General features: G+C 40.8%; 2 protein-coding genes across 2 annotated transcripts; one reads left to right on the top strand and one right to left on the bottom strand.

The window, feature by feature from the left end:
* Positions 1-626: 626 nt before the first annotated feature.
* Positions 627-4,296, top strand: cdk2 (cyclin-dependent kinase 2). The gene is made up of 7 exons (XM_031747967.2): positions 627-1,094; positions 1,711-1,788; positions 1,895-2,015; positions 2,126-2,296; positions 2,799-2,900; positions 2,984-3,187; positions 3,424-4,296. Exons 1-7 carry the CDS (start codon positions 979-981, stop codon positions 3,526-3,528), a joined length of 897 nt encoding a protein of 298 aa, XP_031603827.1. The 5' UTR covers positions 627-978; the 3' UTR covers positions 3,529-4,296.
* An 810-nt stretch (positions 4,297-5,106) lies between these two features.
* On the bottom strand, positions 5,107-11,942 carry olfml3b (olfactomedin-like 3b). The gene is made up of 3 exons (XM_031747942.2): positions 11,757-11,942; positions 10,552-10,837; positions 5,107-7,584 (listed from the first exon to the last, which is right to left on the bottom strand). Exons 1-3 carry the CDS (start codon positions 11,853-11,855, stop codon positions 6,800-6,802), a joined length of 1,170 nt encoding a protein of 389 aa, XP_031603802.1. The 5' UTR covers positions 11,856-11,942; the 3' UTR covers positions 5,107-6,799.
* Between the last annotated feature and the right edge of the window lie 202 nt (positions 11,943-12,144).

Here is a 12,144-nt window from a genome sequence, read left to right as displayed (position 1 = left end):
CTCACAGCTCAGTGGACATTTAGATGAGAAAATATATATTTGACTCATTTAAGCAAAATATCAATAAAATAAAATAAAAATAAATAAATGTTCCCTTTAGAATTTTTTTTGCTCTTTTTTGCTCTAAAGAAAATAGTTGTTTTCTTTTACAATCATTCATCTTAGCAGTAGGATTTACATTAAAAGAGAAACAAATTAAGTTTGAGTGAAAATATACACTTTTGCACTCTCTGGTCAACTGACTCAGTGACTCAAATGACTCAAGAAACCCGATTCACTTTGGTGAGTGAAACTCGATTCAGTAAAAATAATCGAATTTACCATCACTATTTCCGACGCAGTTTACGTATAACGACGTCGCCGTTCAACCATGTGACCTGTGAGGGTGTTTGTTAAGTGTATCCGTGTTATCCCGATACGACACCCCTCTATAGCACGACTTGCACCCTTTTGTTAAACAGAAGCTAAGAATTTAAAATTAGCCGATAAAAAAAATGTTTTAAAATTATTTATTTAATCGATAAGAGCAGTACCATGCATAACAATTTTTGAAATAGGACTCAAAGTGAAAAGCCTTTAGACGACCGCCCACCTACACCTATCGGTGTGTCTGGAACACAAAAACGAACGCCTCCAGTGTAACGCGGGAAAGGCTGTTGTGTTGCTTCTGAGTTTTTTTCAAACGAGCCGCCACCGCCGCGCGAAACCACACATTTTACGGATATTGTTATGAACAGGGTCTGCAAATGACCCTTTCTTTTGTTTTTAGCTACTTCGCGCTGACCTGAGATAGTTTATCCTCAGTCAGAATTAAGTCTTAAACCTGTGGCGCGTGCGGACCGGATGAAGAAGCCTTGAGCAGCAGTTACTTACATGGTTATATGCGAGGTTTGCCTCAGTAGCTACCCAGCAGTCGTTAGCTTCGACACAAAGAGCTAAAAGGCTAATTGCCGCTTAAAGACCTGCGTTTGGTACGAGATGGACTCCTTTCAGAAAGTAGAGAAAATTGGAGAGGGCACGTATGGGGTGGTTTACAAAGCCAAGAACAAAGTGACGGGAGAAACTGTCGCTCTGAAGAAAATCAGGCTGGACACGTAAGTAAACAAACTAATGTTGTTTATCCTCGGGCCACCAGCCTAACGTTAGTTTTCAGGTTTTACTGTGCGTAAGAGTTGATGAAACTAGTTTACCCACCTCGTGGCTCCATCAGGGCGTGATTGCTTCATCGGTTAACTTCCTACAACCACACTGGACATAAGGCGCAAAGTCTTCATAACCACAGATGGAGCAGTCCTTACATAGGACATCTACATAACCTTACAGCTCATATGAGCTTGTTGTGTTGTATTAACGTGTAACTTGTTATAATATAAAAACATAATCCCTAAATAACAGTAAAGTGTCCCAAATCTAAATCATCATCATCATTTTCCACAGGCTGCATAAGAAAACCTTACTGAAAATTCAGATGTGCCATTAGTCAAAGTTGCTTGCTTTGTGACCTTTGTTTCAAACCAGAGGAAGCTAAATCATTGACGTGTCTTATCTGTGTGTTTGCTAATTTGTAAGGCGCACTGCTTAAAGTACACAGAGTAGTGCTGTTGTTTCTTTCAGCTTTCAGGACTTGATCAGCTGTCAAACCGCCAGGATACTAAAGTACATGCTTGGCTTAGATAAAAACCTGTTTCTTTTACTGTTTGTTCATTTCAGGGAAACAGAGGGTGTACCAAGCACAGCCATCCGGGAGATATCGCTTCTCAAAGAACTCAGTCACCCAAATATTGTCAAGTAAGTGCTTTATGTTACAGCTATGTCTAGATCATGCTTGCAGTATTCTTGTTTTACTTGTTTGATGTTGCTTTTCTAAGCCAACTTACCTGTCAACATGTTCCAGATTACGCGATGTTATCCACACCGAGAACAAGCTCTATCTTGTTTTTGAGTTTCTTCACCAGGATTTAAAAAAGTTTATGGACTCCTCCTCAGTCACTGGTATCCCACTGCCTCTAGTAAAGGTAACCATCACAGCAGATTTGAATTAATACTTTCAGCAGTTAATACTGCTAAGAATTGTACTCTGGAAGTCAGGCTTGACTCAACCGAGCATATATTGCTGTGTTTGCAGAGCTATCTTTTTCAGCTGCTGCAAGGCCTGGCTTTCTGCCACTCTCACAGGGTTCTCCATCGAGACCTGAAGCCCCAGAACCTCCTCATCAACGCCCAGGGTGAGATCAAGCTGGCTGACTTTGGCCTGGCAAGAGCCTTCGGAGTACCCGTCCGCGCATATACACATGAAGTAAGGCGTTCACAACCTACCTAAGTAAATGTTAGAGTTATAAAATTATAAACGGCTAGAACTCCAGATGTGCTTGCTCTGCTCTCATGTGGTCTTTACTATGTAGGTTAATGGCACCTAAAATTTCTTAGCTCAGTGCATGCCACAACTCAGCGGTCCCCAACCCCCGGGCCTCGGACCGGTACCGGTCCGTGAGTCGTTTGGTACCGGGCCGCGAGAGTTGAGGCTCAGGTGTGAAATGTATGGTTTTCAGGGTTTTTATCGGTTTTCAGCGTTATTTTATTATCGTTTTTATCGTTAACTCTGTTTCCCTGGGTCTTTTCATGTATGTTATGAATAAATCTTCTGTTTTTTGGTACCGGTACTGGTTTTATTTTGTTGTATTTATCCGCGACACCTTAAAGGCCGGTCCATGAAAATATTGTCAGGCATAAACCGGTCCGTGGCGCAAAAAAGGTTGGGGACCGCTGCCACAACTGTTTACTCCTGTGATGTTTTTCAGGTGGTAACACTTTGGTACAGAGCCCCAGAAATTCTCCTGGGCTGCAAGTACTACTCCACAGCCGTTGACATCTGGAGTCTTGGATGTATCTTTGCTGAAATGGTAACATACTTTAATTATTAACAGCAAAAAAGAAAAAGCTCCAAAGTGAACAAAAGACACCAACCATGTCTCCCTGCCCACAGGTCACCAGGAGGGCTTTGTTCCCCGGTGACTCGGAAATAGATCAGTTATTCCGAATCTTTCGTACTCTGGGGACGCCTGACGAGACCGTCTGGCCCGGAGTCACATCCATGCCTGACTACAAACCAACCTTCCCCAAGTGGGCTCGGCAGGATTTATCAAAAGTGGTGCCTCTTCTTGACGAAGATGGAAGAGAACTGCTCGGGGTGAGAACATTTCTGATTTATTAGCACTTTTATTATATATTCATGGCCAAAGACATTGGTCCTCTATCTGCTTTGCATATCTAAATATTTTCTCCTGTGAAAGTGTCCCTTTCAGACTAGAGAGTTGAGGATTGTGCAGCTTGAACAGTGTCATGAACTCCATGACTTGTGTTAGTTTTTGACTGAAGCACGTGACTGTATTCATTGACTGCTTTTCCTTTTTTTCAATCTTACAGGAAATGCTGAACTATGATCCAAACAAAAGGCTGTCTGCCAAAAATGCTCTTGTGCATCGATTTTTCCGTGATGTCTCCATGCCACTTCCCCACCTCAGACTCTGAGTCGTGCAAAATAACAGGCTCTTTTAATGCCAGCTATATCTAAGCAATAAAGACTCTCCATGCTTCAGGTTCATGACTCAAATGGACGGGAAAAAGTGGACACTACAGAACACATTGGATTCTTCAGTAACTAAAACCAGCCCTCGAGAAGCAACTTGTCGTGAGAGTTTCACTGTTTCAATGTTTATCATAGTTTTGAGGATTTAAGTGTAATTTTCAATATAATTATTTTGCATATTTATATGCAACTTGTCATATTTGATGTATTTATGATGGGCTTTGAGTCAGCGCAGGTTGGATAGACCCATTCTATTTGTATACCATTATAGTTCCAAATTTTAATGGTATGTTGTCTTTAGCATGTCCATCTTGAAGTAATAGGTTAGAATTAAACGTGATCAAACAAGTTTGTGGGGTAGTGCAAATAACGGTGGCTGAGCAGCAGCTGATTACGATGTGCTGAAGTTGTCGCAACAACTGATGTGAATCGGTCACAACTGAAACAAGAGAGATGAGATGAAAGCAGTGGTTTTCTAGGTTGGTTTGAGTCCCTGTTATCGTTAATTGATTTTAAAAGTGCACCTTCATTTAATTACTGGTGGGATTCAGGTTTAATGGCAGGATTACTCAGCAAACTCAGTCGGGTATAAAATTGTTCCAAATGTATTGCAATTCAGATTTTATGTAACTGTTGCCTCTTTTCTTACTGTCAATTTTAAGCCGTTTTTATAAATGTTTATTTACAGTTTGGAAAAAATAAACTTGTCTAAATAACTCTTACTGGTTTTATTCATGCATTAGTTGGATTCTGATGATACTATATTTCTTCCATAGCATTATAAACTCGACCAATTTTTATTTTGGATGGGTCAGCGAAATCTTACACTTCGAGACAGATGTAGAAGTTTTACCAAGCGCTTTGTAAGACTCAAATACCAGAGTCTCACAGGCCGTCTGGTTGTGAAATTATTTTCATGCTTCATTAAGCTTTGGCCAGTTGAGCATACAAGACCAAGTCTGCAGCCTGCAGATGGACTGAAGCACTTATGATGAATGTGGTTTTTAAAAAGGTTGATTCTGTAATTTTATCATTCTTGGAAATGTCAACCAGTCATTTTATTAACAAAATTATATGAGGAATTATAGCTCAAAAGACTTTTGGGCTGGCTTGGTAAGCAGTCTTAAAAATTAGATGCGATGTGAAGCAAAACTGATTCAAAGGGCTTAAAACGTTTAAAAATGTCACAGGTTTAAATGTTACTCTCACTGGCCACTGTTAGATCCACCTGTTCAGCTGCTGAATCAACCAATCAAATGACGACAGCTCAGTGGATTTAAACATGGTCAAGATGGTCAAATTGTACTGCCTGTTTTGTTGTGCTATTGCCAACACAACAAAATCAACCAACAAAATTGGTTGACTTCACATTTTAAACATCCAAAATCAAAGATATGTTGGAAAGCAGTATGGTGTGACAATTTGGCCCCATTGCACCATTTTGTGCTCTGCGGTCTTCTTAACCCCAGAGGACAACATACGTTACTAAAATCAATAAAGCACTCAGAATTCAATTAATTTTCTTCAGATTTATTATAATCATGAATAACATAATATTGAACAACCACTATTATTTTCACACCATTTGATGTCTATGTCTGTGGTCTATCTCATTATGACCACAGTGTACCCAGCTTCTGATGGCCGTTTCCAGCAGGATAACGCTCCACATCGCTCGATGCAGCAACTGTATAGCAGAGTCAAATCTTACATGGAAGCTTGAATATTTCTATATCAATCTTTATATACTGTACATAGAAAAACACTGACAGCCTTGTTTAAAATGGTTAGTCTGCCATTTATTTTTATAATGAACAGTTATTAGGAAAAAAATGATGATAGTGGGGAAAAAAGATATAAGTGGAGAAGAAATGGCAGTGAGAATGTTATGTTCAGATATAAATTAATAAACATCAGAGAGGAGTAATCTCAATAGTGGTGCTGTTTGCTCATTTTTTGGGTGGTATTTAGCAAAAAACTCAGAAAATACACATGTGCTCAACATGTGGGAAGAGTGCAGATGATGCACAGGGGAAAACACATGAGTGCTAGCCTGCTAGCGGTTTCTTGCACATACAGTATCCTAATGTCTGAGTTACATTTCTCAGCTCACCTTACACAGTGGTTGTATTTTATGTTAACAGTGCTTATGATATAAATCTGAACACTAAAAAATATTAAATTAACGAGCTACAAAAGATAACATTTCCTAGGGTGTAATTAATGTTGTGTATTTACTAGTACGGACAAGATTACTGTGAATGCTACACAAAATTTATGTTAAAATCCAATGGAGTCACTGCAAATGAGCTGAGAAGTAAGGTTCAAGAAACTGGATTCAGTTGAGAAGCACTTAGGGTATAAAGAGTCATGTTGATATGACAAATATCAAGTATAAAAGTGGCAGGTTTGACAGAGGTTTTGTGCTATTAAAAGGATGTGTTGAATATTTGCCTCATATCTGTGAACACACAAAAGTGCCTGGAGCCACTGCAGAAACTTAGACAGCAGCTAATCATGGGTAGGTACAGTATATCTGTTTCAGTCCACTCAACAGCAGATGGAGAAACAACTGTAAAGATCGAAGCACTGTAGTCTCATTAGAAGTGGGGTTAAGGTAGCCACAAAACACCAGACGGCACAAAATAAATCTGAGCATTTTGAAATTAGTTCTGAATGTGTGAAAAGAAAATTATGATGCATCCATCCATCTATGTATTGTGGACAATAAAGGTTGAGAAGTATTTTCTTCACTTCATATTCTCAGATTTATTTTTCTGGTCTTGCTTTTTAACCATTTAACTTTGTAAATATCATATTGTGGCCCACCAGCAGTACCTTAACTGCCCACCAGGGTGCGATGGCCAACACTTGGGGAACCACTCACATTTCCTTTTTGTTGTAATGAGGCTTTGTCACTTCTTATTCATTTCTATGTAGCACGAAAGAATTATCACAGACTCTTGTTCCTTTCTTAGGTTTGTGTCCTGCCTCACAGTCCCTACAGTAAATGTTGTGTTATTGCAATTTCCAGGTTTTTTTGAGAAGTGGGTTACAATGTTAGAGTCCAAGATTTTATATTTAAGCTGTTCTGAAACTCCCTGAAGGCGAGAAATGATCTTAAATTCTACAAAATCGTTAGTTTTGAGACCCCATCTGTAGTTTAGAAGCTAAAACTTCTCAGAATACAGCGTTAGGGCTGTTTAGAGAAGCTCAGATCTCTAGTTTCTTCTTCATGGTAAGCTTGTACAGGATCTGGTAGCCATCATCCCAGGCGTAGAGCAGCTTCTCGTGGGGATTGTACTTCAGACTTGAGTGAGATCCGTAGCGTTTTGGAAAGTAAACCAGCGGTGCATCTTCACTGGTCACCATGTCGTTGACGTCGAACACACACTGTACTCGTGAGCGTCCAGGCTGCTTGGTGTTGTACACCACATACAGAGTGCCACAGATGACAAAGGCCGCCTCTGCATTCTCTCTGGGACAATTTGTGTCCCACATCTGCTCAATATCCAGTGAGCTGGTGTCCATTTTAGCCAGAGAGATGTACCTTTCATTCTGCTGTGTGGCGTAAATGGCCCACAGGCCTTCCTCATCCACAGCCAGGTCTATCACCGTCTCTGGGGTCAGACCGTACACGGGGACATGGTCCTGCACTGGAAACACTGCGCTGTCTGTCAGAGAGTTATTCTGCAGGTCATGTTTAACCACCTTTAACTCGTCAGCCTGACTCATGTAATACACGTAGTTGTTGTAGACCACGTGGCCTGTTCCCCTCCAGGCTGACGGCAGCTTCAGTGTACTGGACAGAGACATGCCCGACGAGCGGGTGAAGTCTTGCACAGAGGCAAACGCGTGGATGATGTCGTCTTCCGTCCCGTTAAAAATGTAGACCTTCCCAGAGGCCCTGTTGGTGTCTTTAGTCCAGGTGCCCTTTTGCCCTCCGACTCTCTTCAATATCTTCATGGCTTTTATGCTGGAGATCATGTCGCTGCAGTCTGAAACAGAGAGCAGGACAGGCTTTACTCGACACAGCTGACAGTTTTCAAATATTCTAGTCATATCTGTACTATTTATAGCTGTGGTTCAGGAAGAACCATTAGATGTGGCACACACATTCATGGTTCCCATGAAAAACTAATAATATTCCCACCAGTCATCAGTGCAGCTCTGCTTTCAGTTGAGTGTTAATTAGATCAAACAGCCAGTAGCTAAATTGGCTATAAAGCATCATTTTCCTTTTGTGTGATTAATAAGTTTGTCTATTGTCCATGAAAGAAAAAACAATAAACAGAGAAATGTTGCTGTGTCCATAGATTAAACCACTCATTTATTAGAAAATTAAAGTTAAGTTTAGCTCATATGCATTATAAATATAGCTGTCCTCATATGGTGGAAGGATGTGTACTTCTATGAGAAAACCCAGGCAGGGATCAATTTATCCCACAAATAACTTTCTGTGTTCTCCAGTATGGGTTATAGTGCCCGAGTACTCACAGTGCAAAAATCAATTATTTATTATTTGAGGGCCGAAGCATGGCACAAAACTGAAGTTTTTTGCTTTTTTGCTTGAAGAGCTTTTCATAGAGGAGTGTGTTTTTTACAGCATGTCAAAATCAATCATTTGACACAAAACAAAACTGTTAGATCTCAAATGTGCATTGTCCAATCTGTCCCAAACTTCATGTGCAGAATCCGAGCTACGTGCCAGTATTAGGTCACATTCATAATGCCACCGTGGTATCTGGAAATCAGCTGTAGGTGATAATCATCATTAAATGTTAATGATCATCAAGTTTTCATTGTGGGTTCCACACATGGTAAACAGCAGCATGACATATAATTAGTGGGTGTTCTCAAACACCAACTAATGGACACAGGAAGTGTTAGGTAACTTGTTTATGCAAAACCAGTTACAATCCAGGAAACATGGCATCCAAATTAGTGCAGGAAACATCTTGACTCCAGTAAAACTCGACATGCACGAAAGTGCAGGAGCACGATCATTGCTGCTTGTATTTTTAATTCTGCATTGTTTTTACATCAGCCAGACACCCTTGCACTGGTGACACATTCCTTTAGTTAACTGTAATTAATTGCTTTAATTTTCTTTTCCTGTCTTGTAAATGAATTCTGCATGCAGTCCTGGTGCCATAAAAAACTCACAAGCTTACCAAATGTGAGTCTGTCTGACATTAAAGAGAGTTTGCACCATTTCCTCCAGCTTTACACAGATTGCTAAAAACTACAGTGCCAAGCTATTTTTAGAACATTCCTTAAAAACTAAAAGGCGCTGCCTCTCAAAACACTTAACACTTAAGTGACACTTGGGATCACTGAATGTAATTCATCTGAAATTATGCAAATTGCAGTAATGATTACTGGAGTCATCAAAAATCGTTAAATCGTTTATGATTTTTATTAATAGAATATCTACTCAGTTAAACAGAGACCTGTTTTCAAGAATCTCTTTCTCTGTCATCTCAAACTGGCTGCTTAACATAATTAAAAAAAACAATAAAACAATTCCCATTGGTAATCGGAGCACTTGGGGCAGTGAACCACGAACTGGCTGAGTGGCTCCAGCAGATCCCAGGAACAACATCTGAGACCTCTGTCCAAAAGAGCACAGTCCTAGGACAGCAAAGATACTGCAGATGACCCTCAAGCTCCCAGGCCTCTGGCAAAGGATCCGAGCTTTAAGGATAAAGCTAGGGTCCTTGCAGGGCGAGTTGGGAATTTTTAAAATATATATATGTGATATATATATGTGTTGGCTCTCATAGACAAGGAAATAAATATGCAATTACTGGCGACCAGGTGCATATGTCTAACAGCTTGTTAATCCAAATATCTAATCAGCCAATTACATGGCAGCAATAGCATTTAGACATGTAGATGTGTTTAAGGCAGCCTCTTTAAAAAGAGCATCAGGATGGGGAGGAAAGGTCATTTCAGTGACTTTGAACGTGGCAAGGTTGTTGGTGCCAGATGGGCTGAGTGCTTTCTGAGTATTTCAGAAAGTGCTGATCTGCTGGGATTTTCCCACACAGTGATCTGTAGAGTTTACAGAGAGGTCAGAGGAGAATAGCCAAACTGCTTCGAAATGATAGGAAGGCAACAACAAATGTGCAACATGCTGAACCTCAAAGAAGATGGATTACAGCAGAAAAAGACCACATCAAGCACCACTCCTGACAGGTAAGCAACTGGCAACTGAGGCCTGAGGCTACATTTCACACAGACTCAGCAAAATAGAATAACAGACAATTAGAAAACTGTTGCCTGGTCTGATGGGTCTTGATTGATGTCAGGGTCTGAAGTTGCTGTAAACAACATGAAAGCATGGCTGTATCTAGCCTGGTATCAACAGTTCAGGCTGCAGGCTGATGGTGGTTTAATGGTTTATACGATGCTTTGTTGTCACACTTAGTACCAACAAAGGATTGTTTAAACACCACAGCCTACCCGAGTTTTGTTGTTGACCCTTCATGACCACAGTGTGCACATCTTCTAATGGCTGCTTCAGCAGTATAATGCATCATGCCACAAAGCTCAAATCACCACAAAGTGGTTTCTTGAAGATGACAATGATTTCAGTGTACTCAGATAACCTCCACAGTCACCAGATCTCAATCCTGTAGAGCAAGATGTGGTGGAACGAGACATGCACATCATGTATGTGCAGCTGACAAATCTGCAGGAACTGTGTGATGCTTTCAAGACAATATGGACCAGAATGTCTGAGGAATGTTTTTAGCACCTTTTTGAATTTCTGCCACCAATATTAAAGCAGTTCTGAAGGCAAAAGGAGGTCTCACTCGGTCCTAGTAAGGTATACCTAATAAACTGTCTGCTGACTTTATATTTGAGCTGTTGGTCACATTATTCATGCATTGCTCAAGCATGTCATGTTCATCCCCAATAGAAAATTCAGGGTTTTTAGTAAAGATTTCATTTCTCACCTGAGAGTTGTGAATATTTGGACTTCTGTTTCTCCTTCACCCCAGTCACCTGCTGCTCTATTAGCTTGTCGTCCACATCCACACACGGCTGAGCCCCATTCTGTGTCTCCAGATAGTCTAATTCCCGCTCGACCCGGTCCACCCTGGTCCCCACGCTGTCTATATTCATCCTCAGTGCCTCTTTTTCTTTGTCCAGGTTCTCCAGCTGGGAAACCATCTGCTGCTTCAGCTCCCGCAGCTCGGAGGCATAGCGGGTGGTCTGCTCGTGCCACAGAGATATCCTGTCCTGTTTTAACAAAGGTGGTTAGTCATAACTGAGATATGATCAGACATGTATTCCCTGTTTGTATAGCAGTCAGAATGATAAATAGGATGTGTGTTATACAGTGAGCTTGAGTGGATTTCTAGAGAGCACTGACTGCAATGAAAACACCATAATTTGATGTCCTTTTCAGGCTCAGTAAACACACTGTGGTAGAAAGCCATAATAATAAGAATAAAACCCATCCATCAAACAACTGGCTTCAGCCCACACGTGGCAAGTTTCCACCCAGCTCGAGTGTCTATGAGCTGAATGCAGAATACAGCTGCGTGCTCTGTAGTCGAGCCTGACCCATGACCCCACTGTGGAAGAAGGAAATGAAAAGAGATCCTTCCCACAGGTAATCATTCAACATGACATGAGCTGAGACGTTTAGACGTGGGTAAATAGCATTTGGGGGAGTTCAGTTTAATAAAGTATATTAAAAAGGTTCATGCTTCTCATTTAAATTAAATTACAGACATGACAATTAATCAGTCTGTTCTTGTGTTTTAGTTTGTCCAATTAAGCCAAATAAATTTGTGTCCATCATAAAAAAGGGTAGCCCTGGCCCTTTTTGTTTTTTAGAATATCTCTTTGTGATGCCAGAAAATTACTTGTCCTCAAAAAAAGTTTTTTCACTGATGCAATTTTGCATAAACTCTTTTTTTTGTTGGTAACATACGTGCATGCATACCTTGACTAAGGAAACTTCAGAGGCCCATTTCTAACTCACAACTCAGACAAAAAGGCCACAGTTCCCGTACCCTTAAAGGAGCTGTATTTTCCAGTAATTTCTCCAGGATTTGGCCACATCTGCATTCCATTGCCTCTGTCCCTAGAAGTTTCCTTTCAGAGGGACTCTGGAGCGCAGGGCTCGGCAGGGAGGTAAAGAGAGTCTTACCTCAATAGCAAGCAGCCTCCGCTCCAAGTAGTCAATCAGTGCTTGGTGCTGAGCTGTGGCAAAGCACGCCAAAGTTACCAAGACAACAAGTCCTCTCATTTTGTGTCAGCTCAGTCTCTTTTAACTCCTGTAAAGTCCTGACTGAAGTTCAGTTAGAGTGTGCCGAGGAGCCAGCAGATTCCCAGAGGTGGGCTGGAATGTTTTACTAAGCTGTCTGGGAGGAGCCAATAACATCTGTGAAGATGGAGGCGCACAGTCTGTGCTTCTTATTTCTACCTTCGACATTCACACCTGACAAACAAACTGAAAAGCTAAACTATACATATTATAATGCTTAAATACATGTTTAGGTTTCAGGAAGCTGGAACATCAGCAGCACCACAAGGAA

This window comes from Oreochromis aureus, linkage group 5 (genome assembly GCF_013358895.1).
Source record: "Oreochromis aureus strain Israel breed Guangdong linkage group 5, ZZ_aureus, whole genome shotgun sequence".
NCBI classification, from domain to species: domain Eukaryota; kingdom Metazoa; phylum Chordata; class Actinopteri; order Cichliformes; family Cichlidae; genus Oreochromis; species Oreochromis aureus.
The sequence above is the reverse complement of the archived record's forward strand: the minus strand, read 5'-3'. Positions and strand labels throughout refer to the sequence as shown.

Bases quoted from the DNA above. Each gene is read 5' to 3' on its own strand.
- olfml3b (XM_031747942.2), bottom strand. From the start codon at position 11,855: ATGAGAGGACTTGTTGTCTTGGTAACTTTGGCGTGCTTTGCCACAGCT. The intron at 10,838-11,756 runs GTAAGACTCTCT...TTGTTAAAACAG, and splicing joins GGAGGCTGCTTGCTATTGAG to GACAGGATATCTCTGTGGCA. The intron at 7,585-10,551 runs GTGAGAAATGAA...TCTCTGTTTCAG, and splicing joins CAAATATTCACAACTCTCAG to ACTGCAGCGACATGATCTCC.
- cdk2 (XM_031747967.2), top strand. From the start codon at position 979: ATGGACTCCTTTCAGAAAGTAGAGAAAATTGGAGAGGGCACGTATGGG. The intron at 1,789-1,894 runs GTAAGTGCTTTA...AACATGTTCCAG, and splicing joins AGTCACCCAAATATTGTCAA to ATTACGCGATGTTATCCACA. The intron at 2,016-2,125 runs GTAACCATCACA...CTGTGTTTGCAG, and splicing joins TCCCACTGCCTCTAGTAAAG to AGCTATCTTTTTCAGCTGCT.